The sequence below is a fragment of the Sus scrofa genome, chromosome 11 (assembly GCF_054392235.1).
Source record: "Sus scrofa isolate SSC_HxYL_T2T_F1_AM1 chromosome 11, Sscrofa_HxYL_maternal_Yorkshire_Landrace_v2.0, whole genome shotgun sequence".
In the NCBI taxonomy this organism is placed as follows: domain Eukaryota; kingdom Metazoa; phylum Chordata; class Mammalia; order Artiodactyla; family Suidae; genus Sus; species Sus scrofa.
In genome coordinates this window covers 52,054,185-52,082,072 of record NC_139393.1, presented here as the reverse complement: position 1 = coordinate 52,082,072, position 27,888 = coordinate 52,054,185, and the positions used below count along the sequence as shown (strand labels likewise).

At 38.8% G+C, this 27,888-nt stretch overlaps 1 protein-coding gene across 1 annotated transcript; it reads left to right on the top strand.

The window, feature by feature from the left end:
• The first annotated feature begins 20 nt into the window (after positions 1 to 20).
• DIS3 (DIS3 homolog, exosome endoribonuclease and 3'-5' exoribonuclease) lies at positions 21 to 27,783 on the top strand. The gene is made up of 21 exons (XM_003131019.6): positions 21 to 278; positions 868 to 1,025; positions 2,706 to 2,899; positions 3,316 to 3,389; positions 8,539 to 8,706; positions 9,710 to 9,874; positions 11,552 to 11,665; positions 11,778 to 11,915; positions 12,346 to 12,492; positions 12,862 to 12,978; positions 13,242 to 13,343; positions 14,959 to 15,023; positions 15,111 to 15,195; positions 17,034 to 17,161; positions 20,332 to 20,418; positions 22,761 to 22,917; positions 24,779 to 24,993; positions 25,101 to 25,269; positions 25,914 to 26,072; positions 26,769 to 26,891; positions 27,545 to 27,783. The coding sequence occupies exons 1-21, from the start codon at positions 51 to 53 to the stop codon at positions 27,626 to 27,628; spliced, it is 2,877 nt and encodes a 958-aa protein (XP_003131067.4). The 5' UTR covers positions 21 to 50; the 3' UTR covers positions 27,629 to 27,783.
• The last annotated feature ends 105 nt before the right edge of the window (positions 27,784 to 27,888 follow it).

Genomic DNA, 27,888 nt, shown 5'->3' with positions numbered 1-27,888 from the left:
TTTCGCCGGAAGACAGCTGCAGAGGTTGGGATCACGCGCGGCGAGGCAAGATGCTCAAGTCCAAAACTTTCTTAAAAAAGACGCGGGCTGGAGGCGTGATGAAGATCGTGCGGGAGCATTACCTGCGAGATGACATCGGCTGCGGTGCTCCCGGTTGCGCGGCGTGCGGCGGTGCGCATGAGGGACCTGTCCTCGAGCCTCAGCCCCTGGACCCGGCCAGCAGCCTCTGCCCGCAGCCACACTATTTGCTGCCTGATACCAACGTGTTGCTGCACCAGGTGCGCCAGTAGGAGGGCGAACTGCTGACACCCTGGCCCCACCAAGAGAAAGGGGTATAACGGTTAGGGAGACTGAGGCCCAGGGAGGAGCGTCTTGGGCATCATTGCGTACGTAGGGAGAGGCAAACCCCATCGGGATTCATGCCTCCTGCCCCCCAGGCCGAGGTTCTTTTCTATGTACTGTTATTTTTAAGTTCTTGGAGTTATAAGAATTTTAGTTTAGATACATTAATTTGCTAACTCCTGATGTCTCTTCTGCCTTAGATTTTAATATCTGGAGGCCGGGGACCTGGGCTTCTGTGGCCTCCAGCTTGCGACCCTCAGGCAGCTTGTAAGTGCCTACGAACGAAAACTATGTGGGCCAACGTATTTCTTTATTAGTGGAGTTCTACAAAGTTTTGTAATTAGTCTATTTACGTGTACTCATATTTATCGACCTGAAGGGTTTTCTATTGCAAAATAGCTCCTTAGTTTAATGCATATTTAATGTTTTTTTTTAACTGCCAGGGTTTTATGTTCAACAGAAAGACTGTATGATTGAACATGGGAAAAATTAAGTCTTTTACTTATTATTTATTTGTTTTTAAAGATTGATGTTCTCGAGGACCCTGCGATCAGGAATGTCATTGTACTACAAACAGTTCTCCAAGAAGTGAGAAATCGGAGTGCTCCTGTATATAAACGAATCCGAGACGTGACTAATAACCAGGAGAAGCATTTCTATACATTTACTAATGAGCACCACAGGTAGGGGAAAATTATGTCAATTATATGAAAACTGTAGAATTAGCTAAACTGGAGGGAGAGTTCCTGGTGGCAATTTGTGACATTGTCAGAAGGTAACACCATAGATTTTATATTCTTCAGAATATTATTTAGTTCCTAAAAGTTTTATAACTGATCACTCTGAGGATGATGAGGTTAAAAAATAGAATCCTTTGTGTTTCAGATTCAAGACCTTTGTTATGTTTCACTTAATGTGTTTGAACTTAATGTGCGGTCTTAGAAAATATGATTTTGGGTATTTTTATGTTATATAAGTAATGTGTGATGAATCCTAGTTTACTTTTGTTGGGTCAGGGTTTCTCAGTGTTAGTACTGTTGACATATTGGACTGGATAATTCTTTGTTGTGGGAAGGCTGTCTTCCGCATTGTAGGATGTTTAGCAGCATCCGTGGCCTATACACAGTAGAAGCCAGTAGCAAACCTCCCCTCCCCCACTGAGTTGTACCTACCCCAAAAGCCTCCAAATTTGTGAGATATCCCCTGGGGCAAAAATCACTCCCCTAATTGAGAGATTCTGGATTAGATCTGACAATGAAATCTCACTAGAGTATGCAAATTAAGAAATATTTAACTTTTCAAATTTCTCTCTTATATCCCATAAAGAATATCAGTTCCTATAAATATTGTTCCTATAAAGAATATCAGTAAAGCACTTGTAGACTTCTTATTCCTAGCTCCTCCTTGAAATCTAGAAACAGAAACTTCCCGGTTTTTCAGTGCCGAAAGATCTAGTTTCTGCGGCGCATGATCATCAAATTTTTAATCAAGGGTGAGCAATTGCATTTAGCTTAAGTGCAGTGAATAGAGCTTAGCAGTACTGGAGCTGAGAGAAGAATTAAGACACTTGGGCAAATCTCATTGGAAATTGTTGCTCAGTCATGCTAAAACCAATTCAGAAATTTATGGTAAAATCTTTGATAAGCTTAAAAGCATTAGCAGGCATATTTAATGGCAAGGAATAAAATAATTCTGAAAACAATATAAATAAGTCTAAAATTCTAAAGTCAAATCTCCTGTCTTGCGGCGCTAGGTAGAAGTTGTACTGACTTTTGTTATTGTATTTAAATTTGACTTCGAGGAACTGATTTAAAGAAATAAGTATGCTGACATTTGAGATCTCACAGTTGATAGACTTAGAAGGAAAATGCAATCATGTCTCTATCTGGTCTTTTAGTCTTTAGATAGCTTCTGTCATTTATTGAGTGTTTACCATGGATAATTTATGTGCATTATGTATTTAATAACTATAGAGTAAGCATGTGATCATTAACAGACCTGCACAGTTTTAGTATAGTTTTTTCCAAACCGTTACCTACTTACCTAATGTCCCAACCTAAAGTATAAATTCTGATCTTGAATTTTTCTTTTGGTGAAATAAACCTGTTTTGGCCTTTTTATTGTTTCATTAATAACATTTTTCTTCTTTTCCAAGCTAATTAGTATCTTAAAAACTTGACTGTAAAGACTCTATTTATTTTTTCTTGGAAGTATAAAGGTGAATACATTCAAGAGAAAAAGATGTACCATTGACTTTTAAGTTTAGTGATTATTAAGGATTTATGTCCTAAGACCTTTTACATGTCCTTGATTCTGTTGATTTCCATTTCTTCTTTCTTTCTTTTTTTTTTTTTTACATTTAGAGAAACTTATGTAGAACAACAACAAGGAGAAAATTCTAATGACAGGAACGATAGAGCCATTCGAGTAGCAGCAAAATGGTACAACGAACATTTGAAGAAAATGTCAGCAGAGAATCAGCTGCAAGTTATCTTCATAACCAATGACAGGAAAAACAAAGAGAAAGCCATAGAAGAAGGGATACCAGCTTTTACTTGTAAGTCTCCATGTAAATCAAACTGTTAGTTCACATTTGCAAATGCATGCAAAAATTATCTTCGGGCCCATGGTCAGATGTCCATTTGACTCCTTGGTTATTTTCATAGTCCTATATAACTTAATGTGATGTTTTGGTATTTTTAAATTTCTCATCGGTTCTAAGCTAAGTAGTTTGTGCCACCGTGGCTATTGGTTTCCCTTTCGACATTAGGAATTGGCTTAGCAATAAAAGCCCATAGATATACTTGATCCACTCACTGCCTCTTAGGCATGACCACGTCAACAGAGAGGGCTTTTTTTTTTCCTAAAAAAATATTTGACCTAGATACTGTCAGAAACAAGGTAACCCATGTTCTCCCACAGCTAAGCACAGAAAAAAAAGAATTTATCAAGAACAAAAAACTTATTTTTCAGGTGAAGAATATGTAAAAAGCTTAACTGCTAACCCCGAACTCATAGATCGTCTTGCTTGTTTGTCTGACGAAGGGGTAAGTTTGAGTTTGTTTTATTTCGTTTTTGCAAAGTGAGATTATTAACATAGCCACTTTGACTTTTAAGTTTAGTGATTATTAAGGATTTATGTCCTAAGACCGTTTACATGTCCTTGATTCTGTTGATATTAGGCTTACAGTTACCAGAGTTTAAAAATTGGAATATCAAGGGAGTTCCTGTCATGGCCCAGTGGTTAACGAATCGGACTAGGAACCATGAGGTTGCGGGTTCAATCCCTGGTCTTGCTCAGTGGGTTAACGATCCAGCGTTGCCGTTGCCGTGAGCTGTGGTGTAGGTTGCAGATGCGGCTCATATCCTGTGTTGCTGTGGCTGTGGCCAGCAGCTACAGCTCCGATTAGACCCCTAGCCTGGAAACCTCCATATGCCATGGGAGCAGCCCAAGAAATGGCAAAAAGACCAAAAAAAAAAAAAAAAAAAAAAAATTGGAATATCAGTGGGTAATCTGGAATTGGAGTAGGAGTTGGGTTATAAACAACAAGAGTAACTGTAGTAGACGTTTTATCAAAATGCTGTTCCTGAAGACTTGACTTTCTAAAATAGCGCTGTTCACTGATAAATCCTTAGCAACCTGAGGAGGACCTGGCACCCGGTAGCACTATTTGTTTGATTAATAAATGAAAGAATTCATGGCTGGTTTGTAAATAAGAAGTAGATATTTGACAAGTAAAGAAGTGATGGGCATTGCAGGGAGCAGGTACAGCTCTAGCATCAATCCAGGGTGGCAGAGGGCAGGAGAGGCAGAACAGGAAGGGAAGGAGCCAGATAATGTGGACTTAAAATTTACTCTGTGAGTAGTTTTCCAGCTTTTTTCTAAAGGACTCCCTAAAGGGCTGCTATGAAGAGAAGTTAGCAGAAGGGATTCTAGGCTCCCTACCTAGAATCAGAACAGAATTGAAGGCAGATGAGAATGTGTCTGGGAGGAATGGAGGAGAATGACCAGAAATGTTATTTGTTTGGAAGGCCACTCTAATTTCAGTTTGTAAGATGATGCATTGTATCAAATACAGGATTAGAGACGGAAGGATGAGTAAGGAGATCATTGCAGTGGTAGACTTTACGGAGCCCTCGTATCCTTGGTGTAAAGTATGTTTAGCAGTAATGACTTCTTAGTGTTGTTATGCAGATTGAGGTGATAACAGTAGTATTAATAAAATTCTTACCTCAGTGTCTGATATAGCTATGGTAAATGTAAATGGTAGATACTGTAGTGGTGCAGAGCAAACAAATCTGACTAGTATCCATGAGGATGCAGGTTCAACCCTGGCCTTGCTCAGTGGGTCGGGAATCCAGCATTGCCGTGAGCGGTGGTATAAGTCACAGACACAGCTCAGATCCCAAGTTGCTGTGGCTGTGATGTAGGCCAGCAGCTGTAGCTGCAATTCGACGCCTAGCCTGGAAACTTCCATATGCCTTGGGTACGCCCCCCCCCCCCGAAAAATTGGTTTTATGTAATAGAAACATTATATATGTATAGATAGATAGATAGATAGATAGATAGATAGATAGATAGATATAGATATAGGTGTATCTCCAGTCTTTATAAGATTTTCTCTATCCCTGCTTGTCCTCAAGTAGCTACTTTATAAAACTAAAGGGGAGAAAACAAAAGCTGGGCGTGATTTTTATTTTATTTTATTTTTTTGTCTTTTTACCATTTCTTGGGCCACTCCCGCGGCATATGGAGGTTCCCAAGTTAGGGGTTGAATCGGAGCTGTAGCCGCCGGCCTACACCAGAGCCACAGCAATGCGGGATCCGAGCCACGTCTACAACCTACACCACAGCTCACGGCAACATCAAATCCTTAACCCACTGAGCAAGGCCAGGGACAGAACCTGCAACCTCATGGTTCCTAGGTAGATTTGTTAACCACTGAGCCACGACGGGAACTCCTGGGCTTGATTTTTAGAATGCAGATTTAAGATTATCCTATCTAACATGTAACCACTAATTGCATGTGGCTGTTTAAATTTCATTCAGGTTAAAGAATTCAGCTTCTTGGAGTTCCCATCATGGCTCAGTGGTTGGTGAACCCAACTAGTGGTTGGCAATCAACACAGGTTTGATTCCTGGCCTTGCTCAATGGGTTAAGGATCCGGCGTTGCCATGAGCTATGATGTAGGTCACAGACGCTGCTCAGATCCTGCGTTGCTGTGGCTCTTGTATGGGCTGGCGGCTGCAGCTCTGATTCAACCCCTATCCTGGGAACCCCCATATGCCACTGGTGCAGCCCTGAAAGACAAAAAGACCAAAAAAAAAAATTCAGCTTCTCAGTTGTACTATTCCCCTGTCAAGTGTTCAAGAGCCATTTGTGCCTATTATATTAAAGATCACAAAAAGAATATTCCCTTCATCACAAAGTTGTTTTGGATAACATTAATCTAGAAGAAGAAACAGGAAGTAATCCAGCATTGGTAATTCACAGTATTTTATCAATACTATGGTAGGGTAAGTGTAGGATATAGTGAAATTACAGTCAGTTTTTTTGTAATACATGTGTGCTTCTCAAAGTCACCGTCATGCCAAATCATATAATAAAAACCACAGAGCTTAAGGGTAACTGTTATTAGGGGAGTTCTCCTTGTGGCTCTTGTTAACAAACCCGATTAGTATCCATGAGGACACAGGTCCGATCCCTGGCCTCACTCGGTGGATTACGGATCTGGCATTGCCGTGAGCTGTGGTGTAGGTCACAGATGCGGCTCTGATCCCTTGTTGCTGTGGCTGTGGCGTAGGCCAGCAGCTGCAGTTCCAATTCCCACCCCTAGCCTGGGAACCTCCATATGCCACTGGCTTGGCCCTAGAAAGTCCAAAAAAAAAAAAAAGACAAAAACAGGAGAATGTGATTAGGGACACACTCAGAAACTTCATGAAATGGTAGAAAGGAGGTTATCTTAATTTTGAACAGAAAGTTGTTACACCAGATGAAGGTGGTGTGGCTCATGAAACACGGTGATCTGAGGTAACTGATAGGTGTTTGAAAGAGAGTGTGTGTTTTATAGATTCCTACACAGCTTGGTTCAACTGAGTGCGGCTTTCTGCATTCACCTGATATCTTTTAATATGTCAATTGCATTGGAACACATTTGTGTTTTAAAAACAGACACTGTAGAACTAACTGTACTTAAGCAAGGGCATCTAACCCGGATTGGGGGGGACATCAAGGCTTTCTGATAGAAGTAACATCTAAGCTCAGATATGGAAGATGTTAGCATTGCCAGTCGCTTTGAGACAGGGACACTTAGCTGCATTATGTAAGGAAGTTTACCATGTTAATAACTAGGCAAAGAGCATTTCATACAGAGGAAACAGCAAGTTCAAAGGTTCTGAGGTTAGATTAAGTTGGTAAGATCAGTAAGGAGTTCCTGTTGTGGCTCAGCGGAAATGAACCAGATCATGAGGATGCCAGTTCGATCCCTGGCCTCGCTCAGTAAGTTAAGGATCTGGTGTTGCTGTGAGCTGAGGTGTAGGTCACAGATGTGGCTCGGATCTGGCATTGCTGTGGCTGTGGTGTAGACTGGCAGCTGTGGGTCTGATACAGCCCCTGGTTTGGGAACTTCCATATGCCAAACCTGTGGCCCTAACAAAAAAGAAAAAAAAAAAAGAAAGAAAGAAACAGCTAAAGTGTGGCTGGAATGGAGAGAACAAAAGAGAAAATGTTAGGAATGAAGTCAGAAATATAGGCGGGGACCAGATCAAATAGGGTTGTGGTAAGTCAGAGAAAAAAAATTGGATTTTAGTCCATGAGTGCTGGATTGCTGTTGAGTAGGAAAACAATAATATCCATCTGGCTGCTCTAAGAGAGTAGGTTCAAAGCAAGATCCTCTAATGAGAAGGATATATTAGTATTCCTGGGAGGCAAGTCAAACTTAGACCATGGTAAGTAGCAGTTAAGGTAGTGAGACATACTTAGATATAGGGTATTTTTTGTTGATATATATATATATTTGTTGATTTTAGGACTTGGTGATATATTGGATGGGGACAATGAGGGAATGATTAATCAGTTTACTTTAATAGGCCATATCATTAATTAATTTAGATCATAATATTTAATAGATCATGTTAGTTTACATCATGGTCAGGATATTATAGTAGAAGGGGGGGAAATTGATTTCAGAGAGAGAAGGTAATCGTAGGCCAGTGTTGCTAATAGAGGACAGGAAGTGGTAGATAGATACACACAGGTGAGCAGATTCCACTGGGAAAGATAAAGTAGGTCTGGAGTGATTGCTTCTGAGTCTCACTATGGAGATCCTCCATCTGAGAGTGAGGAAGAAGGACAAGGAATTTGGCGGCAATTTAAGCAGGAAAGGAGAAGGTAAAAAGTGATCTCCTAAGAAGGAGGAGAGTGTGGGAAATGAAGCAAAGTAGGGAAGCCGAGTGTCCGGATGTGGGAGGTCAGAGTCTCTAAGGATCCTGGAAGGTCATGCAGTGGATTACAGCAGTCCCAGCCCCCCTCTGTCTAGCAGTTTCAGCTGCTAATATAATCCCAGTATCTGGAATTCCTGTTGTGGCTCAGCAGAAACGAATCCAACTGGTATCCAATTCAATCCCTGGCCTTGCTCAGTGGGTTGGGGATCTGGCATTACCATGAGCTGTGGTGTAGGTTGCAGATCCCTGCATTGCTGTGGCTGCGGTATAGGCCAGCAGCTGTGGCTCTGATTTGACCCCTAGCCTGGGAACTTCCATTTGCCATGGGTGCGGCCCTAAAAAGCAAAGAAAAAATAATAATAACCCAGTAAAAATAGCTCTTCTTGTGCTTTCAGTGGCCACAGTCTTTGCATGCAATTGAGGCTTCACATTACCTGTTACCTGCCACTCACGCCATCACCTAACTACTCACTTTCATTTTGGGGGGCCTGGTGGAGGTCAGGGGACACAGCTTCCTAGTGTTCTGGATCTGTGGCTGACGCCTAAATGTAATGAAATATGTGTACATTGCCCTAAGAATAGAAAGCATTTTTTTTTTCTTACTATGCTGTATTCTTTCAAATTCGTAGGGCTGTATATACCGTAATGTGAATGGTTGTTTTGAAAACATACGTGATAGTGGTAATACTTGTCTATTGAGCAAACAGAAGATGTACATGCTAACTGTATTTCTTGGTTTACTTATTTCACAGAATGAAATAGAAAGTGGAAAAGTAATATTTTCAGAGCATCTTCCATTAAGTAAGCTGCAGCAAGGCATAAAATCTGGTACATACCTTCAAGGAACATTTAGAGCCAGCAGGGAAAATTACCTAGAAGCTACAGTGTGGGTTCATGGTGACACTGAAGAAAATAAAGAGGCAAGTGTATCCATAAATTCCTTACACACTAAAGTACTTTCTCTTCCCGTTTTTCTTTCATAAGTGTTTGAGATTTTGTGCAAGAAATTAAATTTGCTTTATCCTCCCAGTCATTAGCTTGAAGGCAGTTATGTGAGAGGCATAGATACCAGTGGAATTAATCACTCTTTTAGGAAACCGCTTATTGCAGGAAAGAAGTTTCTATTAACCTTCTTTTAAAAGAATAAAAAATTGAATCAATCAAATAAAAACTAAGGTGCCTCTGTTTTCTGTATTATGATCTGTTATGGGAAATACTATTTACATAATGTATAATTGCTCCAGGAGCTTCACAAACTTTGAAGCTAATAGCAGTCCTGTGGGGTATTCACTATTTGCCGTGTAGTCATCTCATTGCTTTGAAAGCTGCATTTCGTTTAATCTTCAGCTCTGCCTAAAAAGTAGATACTATTATTTTTGTTGTTGTTTTACCAATCAGGATCCTGAGATTTAGAGAAGTTAGGAAATTTGGGTACTAAAATAAGAGTTATGGCAGAGCCATGAACACAGCCCATGTTTTTCTACCTGAGAAATTAAGAGGGTGGAGTAAAGAGACACAGTAGAGGAATTAAAAATAGAAAGGAGGGGGAGAGAGTTCCCACTGTGGCTCAGACGGTTATGAACCTGACTAATATCTGTGAGGACACAGGTTGGATCCCTGACCTCACTCAGTGGGTTAAGGATTTGGTGTTGCCATGAGCTGTGGTGTAGGTCGCAGATGTGGCTCTGATCCTGCATTGCTGTGGCTGTGGTATAGGCCTGCAGCTACAGCGCTGATTCGGCTCCTAGCCTGGGAACTTCCATGTGCCACAGGTGCAATGCTAAAAAGCAAAAAAAAAGGGGGGAGGGGGAGAATAGTTACATAGAGACATCAGAATATATCTAAACTTCTGTAAGGTAACCTTCCCATTATTATATTGCCTTTAAAAATAGTTGGGCATGTGTCATTTGCTGTTTTACACAGATAATCTTACAAGGACTTAAAAATTTAAACCGAGCTGTTCATGAAGATATTGTGGCTGTGGAGCTTCTTCCCAAGAATCAGTGGGTAGCACCATCTTCTGTGGTTTTACATGATGAAGGTCAAAATGAAGACGATGTGGAGAAGGAAGAAGAGAGAGAACGCATTGTATGAAACCAGGTTTTAGTTTTTGTCTGTGTAGCATTGAATACTTTGTTAATGTGTCATTTTGGAGAAAAAGAAGTTTCATTGCTTTTAGATTTATTGAATAAAATTATAGTTCTATAGGTTTGATACATGTCATGCACAGTTAATATCTTTTAAGTCTTTTCATTTTTTTTATCAAAGTATAGTTGATGTATAGTATATGTTACAAGGGTACAATATAGTGATTCACAATCCTAGAGGTTATACTCTATTTGTAGTTATTATAAAATATCCACTATATTCCTCATATTATAATTATATCCTTGTACCTTATCGTATACCTAAGAGTTTGTACCTCTTTTTGAAAATTTTTAAAAAGTTTTTAGGAGTTCCCATTGTGGCTCAGTGGTTAACAAACCGGACTAGCATCCCTGAGGACGCAGGTTCGATCCCTGGCCTCACTCAGTGGGTTATAGGTCCCGCGTTGCTGTGGTCCTGGTGTAGGCTGGCAGCTACAGCTCCGATTGGACCCCTAGCCTGGGAACCTCCATATGCCACGGGTGTGGCCCTAAAAAGAGAGACAAAAAAAAAAGTTTTACAATTTTATTGAGGTACAGTTGATTTACAATGCTGTGATAATTTCTGCTGTACAACAAAGTGGCAGTTATACATATACAAACAGTCATTCTCTTCCCATATAGGTTATCATAGAATATTGGGTAGAATTCCCTGTGCTCTATATAGCAGGTCCATGTTGGCACTCTTATTTTTAAATTCATGTCTTATTTTGCTCAAATAAACAGATTTAATTACTAAAAGACATAACCTGAGTAGGAAACTTGAACTCTTAACATTCAGGTACATGATTTGTATGAATTAGTGAGTTTTAAGAAATACAAATTTTCAATTTTCTGAAATGCTTTTATGTAATATTAAAAATCCCTCAGCATACTAGATGTACTTCTGGCCCTTAAAAATGGGTCTGTTTAATAATCCTTATGAAGAGAATGCTTTCAGTTTTATCTTATGTCCTAAAGTCTACCTGAGAAGACCTTTTTATTTTCCTGTTTTAGAACTACAAGAATAATACAAATAGGTGGAATACACACCTTTGTGGTTCTTTTCTTTATTTGAATTATATTCACTGCTCTGGAGTCTTACTGTAGCGTTATCTTTGCAAAGTCCAGGCCGTAGAAAAGTGTTACAGGAGAAATACCATAAGGTTTTGTTATTTCTAATAACTATTATTTATTTGAGTTTATATTTTGGATAAGGATGACCCTTTAAAGATCCATCTCTTTTTTAATGAATTAATAAATGTTACCCCGCTAACTATTGAAAACTAGTACTAAAATCCTAGTCTGTTAATTACCAGGCCTGTGTGTGCCTGTGTATATGCATATGTGCATGTTAGTAAATCTTCAGATTAAAACTGAAGAGTTGGGTTCTGACATATTTATTCAGTCACTTTTCTTTTTTAATTGTTTTTGTGGTTCTTTATTATGCAACTCTTTCTGTGGTATAAGTTTGGCATTCTCTTGCCTAGAATTTTGAAGCATCAGGATTCTGTAGTCTTATGTCATAATTTACTGCCTGAGAAGGCATTAGTAACCATATTCATGTTCTCATTTTGAAGGGAAACGGTCTCATTCCCCTTACAGGAAAGCTAACTGAAGGTCTTTCATTTTTAAATCTCAGCTCAAGACTGCTGTAAACGAGAAAATGTTAAAGCCGACAGGTAGAGTTGTCGGAATCATCAAAAGGAACTGGAGACCGTATTGTGGCATGCTTTCCAAGTCTGATATTAAGGAGGTGAGTACAGACCATGTTTGCTATGTAATATAGAACTTAGAGCCCTCACTTTCTTGCCCTCATCCCAGCCTTTTTGTGTGTTCGTAAAATCTTTTTTCTTTATTTTCGCTAGTCAAGAAGACATCTCTTTACACCTGCTGATAAGAGAATCCCTAGAATTCGGATAGAAACCAGACAGGCCTCTACATTAGAAGGACGGAGAATTATTGTTTCCATTGATGGTTGGCCCAGAAATTCCAGATATCCAAATGTAAGCTTGTATTAGTAATTTTATTTTAGACTATTGAATTAAAATTTGGGGAATGAAATAACATTGCCTCTTTTGCTCAAACCAGAATCTGCTTTTGTATAAAATACATACTGGAATTTGGGAACATTTCACAGTTACGATTTTAAAGCTGTGATATTTGAAGCACATCTTAAGCTTGAAAGATAACAGGAAATTAGCAGATACTTTGTTATATGAGAACCAGGCCCTCTGGAAGTCTCCAGCATAAATCACTTTAGTCTTGCCAGTTATAGCTTTAATTTACTGAGTGGTCATTTTTAAGAAGTATGGAAAACACCTAGAAATACTAAAATGATATGTATATATGTTCAAGGATTTAACATGATAATAAAACATAAATTCCAAACAAAGCTGTAAAATACACCTTTCTAATAATACCTTCTGGTTTTAGGGACACTTTGTAAAAAATTTAGGCGAAGTTGGAGACAAAGAGACGGAAACGGAAGTTTTGTTACTTGAGCATGATGTTCCCCATCAGCCCTTTTCACAGGCTGTTCTTAGCTTCTTACCGAAGATGCCCTGGAGCATTACGGAGAAGGTATGTCGAATTCTTAGTGACTTTACGAATTACTGTGTCTGAGCTAATTTTGTGATTTCTCTATGTATCTTAAAATACGTGGAAACCATAGTCCTTTCCTCCCCGGCATTTGGTTACACATAGAACTCACAGCTATCATGGAAATCTATTGCTTCACTGACAGAATTTTCTAGGGGATAGACACTAGCTCATGTCAAATTTTCCAAAGCTGAGGAGTTCACAAGTTACAAATCATGAAATGTGGTTATCATTAAAAAATAAAGCTAAGGTTTTTTTTTTTTTAATTATAGATATTCTTGATTTCTTAAGAGGTATGCTACATCTAAACCAACACTATGGCTTATTTCTTAATACTGTTGCATTTTCTAGGACATGAAAAACCGAGAAGACCTGAGACATCTCTGTGTTTGCAGTGTGGACCCCCCAGGATGTACTGACATAGATGATGCTCTCCATTGCAGAGAGCTTGAAAATGGAGATTTGGAGGTATTCATAATTATGATGATGTTGGATCCAAATACAGTTCTGGTGTTGAGTTAATTTTCCTTTGAGCCCATTGTAGAATTTGTGAATTGCTCATGTCAAGTGGAGTCAGTTGTATCTGCATAGACTAATGGGCATGTAAAAATAGAAATGGTAACTATTTTTGAGCCCTTTTTCAATCTAGCTAAATTGCTTCTCATTAGAACTCCATTAGTACATTTACCTAGTTAAGTATGTTGACATCCTTTTATTTTTCTCTCTTTAAGGTTGGTGTTCACATTGCTGATGTTAGCCACTTTATTAGGCCAGGAAATGCTTTGGATCAAGAATCAGCTAGAAGGGGAACAACAGTGTATCTTTGTGAAAAGGTAAAAATGTGTTAAATTTAAAATGGAATTTTGATGCATGCTTGTATCTTTCCCATCATCTATTTTATTTTATTCTTTTTGTTTGTTTGTTTTTTGTCTTTTCTAGGGCTGTTCCCTCAGCATATGGAGGTTTCCAAGCTAGGGGTCTAATCAGAGCTGTAGCCACTGGCCCACACCACAGCCACAGCAATGTGGGATCTGAGCCACATCTGCGACCTGTACCACAGCTCATGGCAATGCCAGATCCTTAACCCACTGAGCAAGGCCAGGGACCGAACCTGCAACCTCATGGTTCCTAGTCAGATTTGTTAACCACCGCACCACAACGGGCATGCCTCACCTATTTTATTCTTTTTTTTTTTTTTTTTTTTTGTCTTTTGTCTTTTGTCTTTTTTTTGTTGTTGTTGTTGTTGCTATTTCTTGGGCCGCTCCCACGGCATATGGAGGTTCCCAGGCTAGGGGTTGAATCGGAGCTGTAGCCACCGGCCTACGCCAGAACCACAGCAACGCGGGATCCGAGCCGCGTCTGCAACCTACACCACAGCTCACGGCAACGCCGGATCGTTAACCCACTGAGCAAGGGCAGGGACCGAACCCGCAACCTCATGGTTCCTAGTCGGATTCGTTAACCACTGCGCCACGACGGGAACTCCGACCTATTTTACTCTTAATGATAAAATCATCTCAGGTGGTTCCTGAAGAAAGGACAGCCTCAGTATTTAGTGAGATATGAATAACTACTTTGTTAATGGTGTAATTTGTTGAAATCATGGGCACTTTTGGATTCTTGAACAAGCTGGAGTAGTACATGAATTAGCAAAAAGATAAACATAGAATACGGTGGCCTTAAATCAGTGAAAATATTGCAGTGTTTTTTGTTGTTGAGTGAATAAATGTAGTTGATATAAACTGTTGGGTAGCATTTCACTTCTTATCTCTGGGTAACTAATATATTTTCTGGTTTTTATGTAGTTAAGTCATGAGTCTATTCTGTCATGATTTGCTGTTTATTCTTTATCAAGTATGCTCCCATAAACTTAAAGAGAAAACTTGCGAAACTAGAAAGTTAAATTTATATGAATTCATTGTCACAGTTCTTCTGTGTAGCTTTTCACCATGAAAATTCAGTGTGTCTTTTTTTTTTTTCACTCTTAATGATTTTTGTTTTTTCCTTTATAGCTGGTTTATAGTGTTCTCAGTGTGTCTTTTTTTAAGAATGTTGAAAATACCATGTAGTTTGTGTGACGTGTTGGAGGAAGGTTCATTCCCAGCATTTTCGGGGCTTGTGTCCATTACCTAGTACAAACACTGTTAGCAGACCAGAGATTTCAGACTTTGAGAGCAGAGCTAGATGGGCAGTGTAGAGAACTTAAACTTAGATCCTTTGATATGAAGTCTAGTTCCCTTTCATTGTTTCCTTCCCGTAACAGTTGTATATAACTAGTCTTCTAGAAATAGATTTTTGTTTCACATTTTCCCAGTTCTATTCACAAAGGTCTTTTTTTTTTTTTTTTTCTTTTTAACTTTGTAGCATTAATGTTCCTTGGGAGTAGAACCTCGAATAAAGGTATGGATACAGTTCAGTAATCTGTGACTTTTATTTTATCTCTTCCAGAGGATTGACATGGTTCCAGAGTTGCTTAGCTCTAACTTATGTTCCCTGAGATCTAACGTTGACAGGTATTTATGCATGTTTCTTCGTAGAAATATAGTATTTACTACTTTAACTGATTCCCATTAATAAATACTGTTTGTTTTTCCCCATAGGTTAGCATTTTCGTGTATTTGGGAGATGAATCACAATGCTGAAATCTTAAAAACGAGGTTTACCAAAAGTGTCATTAATTCAAAGGTTAGTTGAAAATCTGTAGTACTTTTAACAATGTTCTAGGGTGTTTTGCAGAAGTTAAGCTTATTGAGTTAAGAAGTTTTGTCCCAGTGTTGCAACAAAATCTAGTTGTTTTCAGTTATCTGCTTAATTTTTGATGTTATTTAGAAATGAGTCGATGTGGCAGTTGTCCTGTCTGTCTTTAGAAACTTATAAAGCCTGTTTAGTTGAGATGAAGAAATAGATTTTTTTAATCCCATACTCAGGAACTCCAGTATTTGAAGTTATCCCAGTTTATAACTAGTCAGTATTTTAAAAGATGGCATGTGTACCATCTTCTTGTTCCTCACATTTTCTCACTGAAACGATGTTATAAATCATAGTTGGATTCAGGTGAAACTAGCTTGAGATCGACATTCAAACAGAATGAGTTGGATTGTTTTTCTCCTCCTTGTCCCAGAGTCCCTTCTGTTCTGTTTTGCCCCGAATCTTCCTCTGATGTTTGCCAAACCTCTTTTCTTCCAGTGATCTATTTTCCAAGTTTCCCCGCTTTTTCTCTTTCTTTAACATCATTCTTTTCTGATCAGTTAGTGATTGGTGAGAAAGCAGTGTTAGACTGACAAACGGTGATGTGCGAATGATTTAAAGTTTCCTAGATTTGTATTTTTAAATAGGATGAGTTTATAGTTCTCCTAGACTTGGTCAGTGTAACAAAATTATATGAAAAAAAATTTAGTAAACATGTAACAGAAAACATTTTTTGACAGGGAACTCTTAGTCCCTAGTAGATAAGTTGAATCTGACCTGATCTGCATCATCTAACTCTCTTATATTGTTCCTGATATTTGCTACTGAAGCTATTTAAAAAAAAAAAAATTTTTTTTTCCATGAGGAGGGAAGTAGGAACAGAGAAGCAGTATTTGTATGTTTGGATTATAATTGGAAATTACTTTCATCTTTTCTACTCTGATGTGTCCAATTTTTAGATTAGATATTTAATTTAGTGGATTTCCTATAAAACATGATGCCTAGACTATCACAACTTTATTAATTATTTGCAGTGATTAAGGAAGTAATGATCATCATAAAAGTATTTTACTTTATAGTCATTATCAGAGAATAATCTACCCTTCTTTTCATTTTATTTTAGCATTACCTAAGTATTTATACATTAACTGAACTATGAAAGTAATTAGAGTTTAAATGATTCATTTACTAACAATTCTACCATTTGTCTGTGTTAACACAAGTTTGCTTGTGTTGTGTAATGCACCAGATAAGAGTTAATGAACCTGGAGTTCCTGTCATGGCGCAGCAGAAACACATCCGACTAGGAACCATGAGGTTGCAGGTTCAATCCCTGGCCTTGCTCAGTGGGTTAAGGATCCGGCAGGGCGTGGGCCTAAAAACACACACACACACAAAAAGCAATAATGAACCAGAAATCCTAGGTATGGAGTATAAATATTATAGCCAGGAATCTCTTTTGATACTGATTTTGGGTTTACTGAAATGATAGTTTTATGTAGTGGAAATATGGGAACAGAATAAACCAGTGTTGGGGTTTTTTTTTTGGTCTTTTCTAGGGCCTCTCCTGTGGCATATGGAGGTTCCCAGGCTAGGGGTCTAATTGTAGCTGTAGCCGCCAACCTGCGCCAGAGCCACAGCAATGCCAAATCCAAGCCGCGTCTGTGACCTACACAACTCACGGCAACGCTTGATGCTTAACCCACTGAGCGAGGCCAGGGATCGAACGTGCAACCTCATGGCTCCTAGTTGGATTCGTTAACCACTGAGCCACGACAGGAACTGCTAAGCCAGTTTTTTTTAAACGTTATATTAACCTATGATTTCTCTTTTAGGCTTCCCTTACATATGCTGAAGCTCAGATGAGAATTGATTCTGCAGCCATGAATGATAGTATTACTACTAGTCTCCGTGGACTAAATAAACTAGCTAAAATTTTGAAAAAAAGAAGAATTGAAAAAGGGTACATTTCAAAGATACCTTTTAAGATTTGTCTTAATTCATCTATCATGGTGTTAGGATAATTTATGAACTCTTTAAAGTATTTTATTATGGACAGTGATGAATTGTTTTCTGGACTGAACTGTTTTCTGGACAGAGTGAACATTCTATTTCTTCTAGCTACCTTTGAAAAGATTAGCAGCTTGATTCTGCACTGCTATTTGTTTAGGAATTCTGTTGTGTTAAAGATCTTGACTGTGTAAGTTAAAGATCTTGGAGAAAAGCTAGGAAGGCAAGATCTTCTTAAGACTTTTCTATGGATTGTTCTTGATTTTAATTAGAAATGGGTTTCGAGATTGAACATTAGTTTTCAGATGTTTAAATATAGATGAAGTCCTTGCACCTAAAATTGGAAGAGATTTTAGAGATTCAACACCTTCATTTTTTAAAAGATTAGAAGTTCCTTAGGAACAGTCTTCCCAAAGATCTTATAGCTCCTGGCAGAGGCACATCTTTTAGCTGTTATGTCATGGCATTTGCCTAACTGCAGAGGAGTTTTAAGGAGTATTCAAGTTCCCAAACTTTTTGATTCAAAAGAAATTTGAATCTTGAGTTCCCATCGTGGCTCAGCAGTTAACGAACCTGACTAGTATCCATGAGGACTTGGGTTCGATCCCTGGCCTCACTTAGTGGGTTAAGGATCCGGCATTACCATAAGCTGTGGTGTAGGTCGCAGATGCGGCTCAGATCCCGGGTCACTGTGGCTGTGGTGTAGGCCAGTGGCTACAGCTCCGATTTGACCCCTAGCCTGGGAACCTCCATGTGCCACGGGTGCAGCCCTAAAAGGACAGAAAAAATAGAAAAAGAAATTTGATTCTTGGAAAGACATCATCAACTGTCAGGGTAAATCAGGTTGCATGAACCTTTCAAATGTTGGTCTCTGGATTCCTATGCCTATGCAGGGTAGGGTCACAAGTGGTTACTACAGGTGTGTTTGATAGAGAGTGTGCTGTTTCATAAGATGTGCCTATTTAAATTAAAATTCATTAAAGTTAAAGAGATTTGGTTCCTGAGTCATACAAGCCACATTTCAAAGGCTCAGTAGCCGCATGTGGCTGGTGGCTGCCATGTTGGACAGGGTGGATTGGGAACACATCCATCCCTGCAGAAAATTCTATCGGACAGTGTTGTTCTAAGGTTCTATGCTTAGCTACTCCTATCTCTGCTCACAAATCAGTTTTCTGGGAATTTTCTTATAATCCTAGGTAGGAAACCTGAAACTATATAAGGATAATTTGGATTCAGTAAAACCCAATGAAACTCTTGTTCAAGTTTGTCATTAAGATGGAAATAAGAGGAATATAGATTTCTTTTGTAACACAAAACAACTCTTTTTTCAGCAAATATTTGTTTATTAGGGTTCATAGTATGCCAGGCATCTGAAGAAGTTTGTTACAAAAGCAAAGCAAATAAAAATTGAAACTATTTATCTTGGCAGTTTTAAAGTAAGAGATGTAAATTTGCGTTTGTAACATAGTTTCTCCTAATTAGGACAGGAAAGATTTTCTTTTAACTGGAAAAACAGTGTGTACTTTTAGGTTTTATTTTGAGGGTGGTTTTTTGTGTTTTGTAGCTGCCACTTGCGGCATGTGGAAGTTCCCAGGCCAGGCTGCATCAGCGCCATATCCTCTAACCCACGGGGCCAGGGATGGGAACCCTCACCTCTGCAGGAACCTGAGCCACTGCAGTCAGATTCTTAACCCATTGTGCCATAGCAGGAACTCCTTGTAGTTTTAGTTTTTTAAGTAGATAATTGGCTATTGGTAAAACGTATCATTGAAATTCTCAGTTTTAGGGTGAACTGAGAAATCAATCAGTAAAAAGAAAATTGTCTTTCACCTTCTTAAAGGAAATGGTATGTCTTAAAGGATAAACATTATGTCATGTTTTAAATGTTCTATGAAGAAAAAATGATCAAAATGTGATTAAATACCTTGGTCTTTAAGGTTTATTTAATACGGATTGATTGTGGTATAGAACCTTGTAAATACATCCATAGTAAGGAAGGAATATTTGTTGGGATTCCCTTTCTAGTATTTCTTCTGTAGTTCTTCTAATAAAAGTGAAGGTCAAAGCAGGAAAGGACTTGGACTCCCACGTTGCCCCAACTCATCTTTCCCCTTCTTTATGATTGTCCAAAGTTACTTAGCCTCATGAAAATTCTTAGTTTTAGTTTTACGTTGATTTGGAACCGACCTGATGAAAATAGCATCAAAATGTAAAGAAACAATATACTTCCCAGGCCTCATGGGAATTTACTTTTCAAAGCAGAACTTGCTAAGTCCTAAAATGAAGCAGCATGTAGAAGCCCTTAGCCTAGTGCATTATCTGACCCACAGCACCCAGATATCAATAGCTGTCAGGATTTGTAACATTAGGTGTGGTTTTTCAGTCTCCTCTCTGTTGGTTGAGTGTATGTGGAAGATACTTCTGAACTGGGGATCTTTTGATGTTACCGATCTACCCCTGGCAGCTTTGGCCTCTCTCCACTATCCCTCATTGTTCTGTGTAGTAAGGGAAATACTGCTGATGACCTTCTCTTCTTATAAAACTGATTACAAACCCAGGTAGCTCAGTAAAAACTCAGTTTGGGTACAGAAGATACTCAATTCCTGAGAAACATAAGGACTCATTCTGTTGCATTCCTTCTCTCATTCCTTTTAAAATGTCTTTTAGAACTGTAAAGTATTAAGCCATCTATGAAAATAGAACATAAAACTTAGCAGATGGTCGTAAAGCTTTCGGAAGAAAAACTGCTATGTACTTACTCTAATCTTTTTTTTTTTTTTTTTTTTTTTTTTTTGCTTTTTAGGGCCACACCCACGCGGCATATGGAGGTTCCCAGGCTAGGGGTCAAATCAGAGCTACAGCTGCCGCCTACACCACAGCTACAGCAATGCAGGATCCGAGCAGCATTTTCAACCTACACCACAGCTCAGGGCAACACCAGACCCTCAACCCACTGAGCGAGGCCAGTGATGGAACCCGCAACCTCATGATTCCTTGTCCTTTTCGTTTCTGCTGAGCCACGATGGGAACTCTCTAGTCTTTTTTTCTTTTAAAAAAGTAATCACTTCCAGAATTGTGTCTGTTACTGCACACATGACTGATTCATATCTTTATTTTATTTAGGGCTTTGACCCTTTCTTCTCCAGAAGTTCGATTCCACATGGATAGTGAAACTCATGATCCGATAGATCTGCAGACCAAGGAACTTAGGTATGCAGTTTTTTTTATGGTAGATAAGAATTTGATTTTAATGCAATATTTAGTATATCTATTAACAAAAGAAACATTTATACCCAAAATAGTCTTATTTTTAGTGGGATTATGATATCTATAGAGTTTTTTTTTTTAACTTAAGAAATATAGAGAAAATTATGATTGCACTTTCTAGTCTTCTTTTTATTTATTTATTTTTTTTGTCTTTTTGCTATTTCTTGGGCCGCTCCGGCGGCATATGGAGGTTCCCAGGCTAGGGGTCGAATCGGAGCTGTAGCCACCGGCCTACACCAGAGCCACAGCAACGCGGGATCCGAGCCACGTCTGCAACCTACACCACAGCTCACGGCAACGCCAGATCGTTAACCCACTGAGCAAGGCCAGGGATCAAACCCGCAACCTCATGGTTCCTAGTTGGATTTGTTAAGCACTGCGCCACGACGGGAACTCCTCTAGTCTTCTTTAATAAAGTATACATCTTATTTGTAAGACACGTACTATAAAAGCAAAATTGCCAGTTTGGTTTGTCTTAATGTGTGGTATATCAGCACTTGACTAGTGGTAGTTACAGTAAGTAAAAGAAGATTGCCCTAATGAATTTCTTAGGTATTTAATATAGAATATATAGTATTGTAAGTTAGAATGGTGGCCAAAATCCTGGGCTTTGAAACCAGACTGCCTAAATTTGGATCCCACTTCTGCCAGTAACTCTAGACAAGTTATTGACCTCTCTGTACCTCGATTTGTCGATGAAGTAGGATTGGTAATGCTACCTACCTCATAGGATGTCATGGAGAGTACTTAGAGCTTAGGTATTATTGTTAATATTTTATTGATTTGGTTAAGATTTAGGAAGTAAGACTGCTTTGATTAAATCAAAGTTAGTCCACTTTTCCATGCTTCTTATGTAAGGTGATTCTGAAATTAAACATGCATTTATTTACACTTTTCTCATAGATGACCAAGGATTAAAAATGAGAATATATCCAAGTTTGTTAATTAGGACAAGTTTGTTATTATAGCATTAGAACTAAAATTAAAAATTACCTTTGGGGAGTTCCCTTTGTGGCTCAGCAGTAACAAACCCAACTAGTATCCATTAAGATCCGGGTTTGATGCCTGGCCTTGCTCAATGGGTTAAGGATCCAGCATTGCCATGAGCTGTGGTGTAGGTCTCAGACGTGGCTTGTTTCTGGCATTGCTGTGCCTTTGGCACAGGCCAGCAGCTACAGCTCTGATTCCACCCCTATGCTCCAAACTTCATTTGCCACAAGCACAACCCTAAAAAGAAAAAAAAAAAAAATTTCCTTTGGGTGAATTTTTGTGCAAATAAATCTATTGTTAATATGAAGCGTGAAACCAATACTAAGAGCTTTTTTGAGAAAAATCTTGAATCTAGTTTTGCCAGAGTAAAACATAACCCATTTCTTCTTATGAAGAAGAAAAACCATATTTATAAGAGATTGTCCTCATAGTTTGAAAGGTATGATTGGAGGTCTTCCTAATATTAAAAAAAAAAAATTAATGTACTTCAGGAATCTTGTCAAGAAGTTAGAAGGTGTTAAAAATGAAAATATTAATAAAAGTTTAATAATGCATGTTTAATAACTCAGAACGAAAAACTAAATTTTAAATTAACATAGACCGACTATCTAAAATGAAAAACAATATCAAATAAAGAGTTTTGAAGTCTGATCATGTGGGCTCACATCCTGTTATTTCTGATAATTCTGATCTTGAGCAAGAGAATAATGTTACACATCTTCAGTTTTCTCATCTGCAAAACAGGTCTAATATCTATATCCATGTGTATGTATATGTCTTATGTATGAGTGTGTAAACACATCACCATGTATATAGCACAACACCTGGCCATATTAAGCACCCAAAATACCTATTATAAGTATCTCTTCATTTAGGGGATTTATTGGTATAAGTTTTCATTTTTTAAACCAAAATTGATATGACCTAGCTTTTAATTCTTAGTAAGCTTTACTTCTGTAGATTTATAATTAAGTAACAATCCTTTGGACTCAGTGTAAAGAGGTGAAAATGCTTATGATTCAGATTTTACAATTACTAGAGTTGGTAAAGCTTCTGTTTTTAATGTGTTTTGTAAAGTTTCCTCTAGCATGAGGTTTACTCATGCAGTAGAGATTGTTAGCATAGTAGCTGAGAAATGAAAGGGATGTTCTTAATACACATGTGCACACACAGGAATGTTTTGTTTACATAGGAAATAGTTTCCTTATCTCATTGGTAGAAAAGGCAACAAGACAACCTCTGAATGTTGCATAGAGATCTCATTCTTTTTCCTTGATGACTTTTTTCATTGGTAGAGAAACAAATTCCATGGTGGAAGAATTTATGTTACTTGCCAATATCTCTGTTGCAAAAAAAATCCATGAAGAATTTTCTGAGCATGCTCTGCTTCGAAAACATCCTGCTCCTCCTCCATCAAATTATGAAATTCTTGTTAAGGCAGCTAAATCCAAGGTAAGGCCCCATAGTCTGAAAAATCATCTGTATGTATATTTGATCTAGCCATTGCACTGAATAATCTGTATTCATATTTCCATAAAAGTTTTGTTGTTATCTGCTGCAAAAATATGCCAGTAGTTCCTTTGGTTAAAAAGGAAAGCAGGAGTTCCCATCATGGTGCAGCCAAAATGAATCTGACCAGAAACCATGATGTTGCGGGTTTGATCCCTGGCCTTGCTCAAGCTCAGTGGTCTAAGGATCTGGTGTTGCCATAAGCTGTGGTGTAGGTTGCAGACACGGCTCAGATCCCTGGTGGCTGTGGCTGTGGTGCAGGCCGGCAGCTACAGCTCCAATTAGACCCTTAGCCTGGGAATCTCCATATGCCATGGGTGGGACCCCCCCCCCCCAAAAAAAAGGTATCGTCTAATTGGGTACAGTCATCTCTTCTCACATTGAAATCATTTATTTAATAAAATCCTTTAAAGAGAGCCCTATATCAAAGCCAGACGTTCCAGACTGTTACATGTAATATCCTGAACAGGTTATGCGCTTCCGTATCTCTCTGCCTTTCCACTTGTTCTTTATGCTGTGTTAGACTTCATGCCTCCTCTGAACTGCCTACCTTCGTTTTTTTTCCCTCTATCTTCAACTCAGTGAAGCCGTCTTTATATCATGTCCCTAAAAAAAAGTCCATTTTTGCACATTTAGCAACAAGGAAAAAAAATAGAAAAGGCTCCATTTCCTCAGCCCCGTATACCCCCTGCCTCTAGGTTAGTACTTTTATTTAGGTATAATCACCCCTGCCCTTAGGGTGGCTGGCTTATGTTGGGTTTTTTGTGGGGTTTTTTTTGTTGTTGTTGTTTTTGTTTTTTTTTCTGATCACTTGCTCCGGTCCCATCTTTCTTGTCCAGAAGAGAGCTGGAAGGAGGAGTGGATCTTAGGGCATATTTCTAACAGGATGAAGGTTTCTGATTTTTCAGACCTTTTTGGTGGCCCTACTCCTATCATATCCATCAGAACAGCATCAGCTTCTCCTCTGCTCTAAGGCTTAAAATGTGCTTTGGAGAATTTTCTCTGATTCTCTTATTTCTTTATGACGTGGGAAAAGAAGGAAGATTTAGATCTTTTTGCCTCATCTCCCAGAGTAGACCAAAGCAGCTAAGTCTGATGTATCAGCACGTTGAGCTAGAGTAAACAATACAGGTTTATTTTGCCTCTGGCCTTTACTTCTACCCTGAATGGAGGGAAAATATCTGCAGAGAAAATCCACACATGCTGGAAAGTGTCCAGAGCTGCTTTGATTTTTTTTTTTTTTTTTTTCTTCCTACCCCAACAAAGATTAGGCAGGCATAGATTGGACCTTGAGAGAACACTGCTTCCCCCACTGTTGTCTTCACCCTGCAAACTTCTTCAGACTGTTGATGCTGCAACACCATTAAATGCATTCAGAAAATTTTAAGATTGGATGTTGCACATGACAGTCATTACTTTTTTATAAATTTAGTTCTTCGAGGCTAAGGATAAACATTAACCTGGTTGGGAGTTCCAGGGGTAATGACCCCAACTAGTATCCACGAGGCTGCAGGTTCAATCCCTGGCCCCACTCAGTGGGTTAAGGATCCTGTGTTGCTGTGGCTGTGGTGTAGGCCGGCAGCTGCAGCTCCAGTTCAGCCCGGAACCTGGGAACTTCCATATGCCACAGATGTGGGCCGAAAAAGCAAAAAAAAAAAAAAAGAAGAAGAAGAAGAAGGAAAAAGAAACATTAACCTGGTCAAAGACACCATGTTTGTTCAGTCTGATTGGTTATATTGAAGATGTGCTGGTACTGATTTTAAAATGTTTACTCTGCTGACCTTTCCCTCCTCTTTATTCACAGAATTTGGAAATTAAAACCGATACAGCCAAGGCTCTGGCTGACTCCCTGGACCGGGTGGATTCGCCTATTTTCCCATATCTAAATACCCTGTTAAGGATATTAGCCACCCGCTGTATGATGCAAGCTGTGTACTTCTGCTCTGGAATGGATAATGACTTTCATCACTATGGCTTAGCATCCCCAATATACACACATTTTACCTCACCCATCCGAAGGTACATTTTCCTTGTCAACTCGGAGATAGAAAATAGTCAGGCTTGAATTGTAAGAGGACTTTGTAGTGCTAACACAGCATGATGCTTGTTTCCTCCTTCATATCCAGATACGCAGATATCATTGTTCATCGTTTGTTGGCTGTGGCCATCGGGGCTGACTGTACGTACCCGGAGTTGACAGACAAGCACAAGCTTGCAGATTTATGTAAAAATCTCAATTTCCGGCACAAAATGGCGCAATATGCTCAGCGCGCATCAGTGGCTTTTCATACCCAGGTATGTCCCTTCTGTCACCGATGTCAGTAGAGATGAAGTTTTATTCACTTTGTAAAATTTTTTTTTTTTATTTTAGGGCTGAATCCACAGCATATGGAGGTTCCCGGGCTAGGGGTTGAATCAGAGCTCCAGCAGTCATAGTCACAGCAACACCAGATCGAAGCCATGTCTGCAACCTATACCACAGCTCATGGCAAAGCCGGATCCCTGACCCTCTGAGCGAGGCCAGGGATCGAACCCACATCCTCATGGATACTAGTTGGATTCGTTTCTGCTGTGCTACAAAGAGAACTCCAAGTTTTATTCCCCCCTCTTTTTTTTTTAATTTTAGGGCCACGCCCACAAGCATATGGAAGTTCCTAGGCTAGGGTTTGAATCAGAGTTATAGCTGCTGGCCTATACCACAGCCACAGCAATACCAGATCCAAGCCACATCTATGATCTACACCACAGCTCACGGCAATGCCGGATCCTTAACCCACTGAGTGAGGCCAGGGATTAAACCTGTGTCCTCCTCATGCTAGTCAGATTCGTTTCCACTGAGTCATTATGGGAATTCCTATAAACTTTCAATTGCATATTTTCTTGTTCGTATTATTGTTTACCTCAAAATAAGATCCTTATGGTTCTGTGCTCTTTTACAGTTATTCTTCAAAAGCAAAGGAATAGTAAGTGAAGAAGCTTATATTCTGTTTGTGAGAAAGAATGCTATTGTGGTTTTGATTCCAAAGTATGGCTTAGAAGGTACAGTGTTTTTTGAAGAAAAGGACAAACCAAAGCCACGACTTATTTATGATGATGAGGTACATAAAGTATTTCTAATGTTTTTATTTGGGGTTTTTTTTTTTAGAAGGGGCACACTTTCTCTTTGATAGTTTGCAAATGGTACCCATAAAGTGTAAAATTACTTATTGTACCCTACAGAATTTTATGGCAGCTACACTTAACTTTTTACTCATAATTTCTCACTTCAGGATATCTCCCCACATACAAATGTTGTCCTTGATTTCTTTCTTTTATACCATGTAAAGTCTTCCCCTCTAAGGAAAACTTATACTTTGTCCCTGGTGGACAAATGGATTCAAGTAAAGGAATAAATGGCTTCTTATAGCTCAGAGAAGGGAATTTTTTTAAACCAATTCCCAGTGTCTCTTACCTGACACACTCCCTACTTCCCTAACCTTAGTAGAACTTCAGAACAATAAATTCTGCCCACAGAACCTTTGTGTTCCTGCATAAGATCAACAATTTGCTAATTAAAGGGGTGAGACTCCTGCAAATAATAGTATTGGGATCACCTTAAATGAAAGAGAAGTATGCACATTGATGGGTCATATGTTTGTGGTTTTTGTTATGTTGAACACCTAGCTACTTGGTAAATATTAAATATTGAAGTAATTTTTAAATTAAACTTGTAAATTAACATGGAAGATAAATTATTAGAACCAAGCCTCGAGTGTAAGAAAGCAATTAAAAATAGTGAAATGTGCTTTGTTTAGGTACCATCTCTTAAAATAGAAGATACAGTGTTTCACATATTTGATAAAGTTAAAGTGAGAATCATGCTAGACTCATCTAATCTTCAGCATCAGAAAATCCGAATGTTGCTGGTAGAACCACAGGTAAAACCAAACTTACACTGTCCATGTTGTGATGAAATAATCAGTACATAGTTTGTGTTAAGAGAGTGATGTAGTCGTAGGTTATTTCTCTTTAATGATAAAGCCCTGAAAGTAGTGTGGAGGACACACGTTTGTGTAGGAAATAAATCCTGCCTTCTCACTCATCTCTCTAGTCCTTGGGAACCCAGGCATCTGGGCTTCTTCTGAGGTCCTTGGTACCAAAAGCAGAACTCTGAGATCTGCCTCGTTCTTTTCCACTTTTTTCAGTGTTGAAATCTACACTTTGGCAGATTATGCTTCACCAAAGACATTGGTTCTTGAACTTGGTTCCACCCCAATGCACCTGAGGCCTGTGATGCAGACCATCATAGTGGCTCAGCCAGGACAAGCTCAGTGTGTTAAACACACGCCCATCCCAAATGACCTGCTTCCCACATGACCTTCCGAGATCACGTCTGCCTTTGACATTTCTGAGCCACCATTCCTCAGGTGTGAAATAGATACATAGTGTGGAAGATCTACTACTACCCCCCGCTTCCACCCGTACATCTTCTTGAACTTGAAAGTGTCAGTGGGGAAGGGGAAGGTAAGAATGAGACTTATTCTTCTTTTATGCTTTTACTCACCTTATTTTCCTACTTGCCTTCCTTTAGATACCAGGAATAAGTGTTCCTACTGATACCTCAAACATGGACAATAGTGAACCAGAGAGAAAGAAGAAGAAGCTACAAAAATAGCTACAGTCAGCAACAACAAGAACAAAAAAACCTTCAAAGATTTGTTTTCTTTAAAAAAAGCTGGAGAGAACACTTCTAAACCTAATAACTGAGTGATATAGTTTGTTACTTTTAAGTATATTTTAATAATTTTTAAAATTTGCATTTTTATTGAACTGTTGAATGTGTCTGTCTCATCATACTACTTTCATTTCTGGAGTGAACAGAACTATTTATGCAGAAATACTCAATTGAATAACCATCACTTAAATAGTGACAGG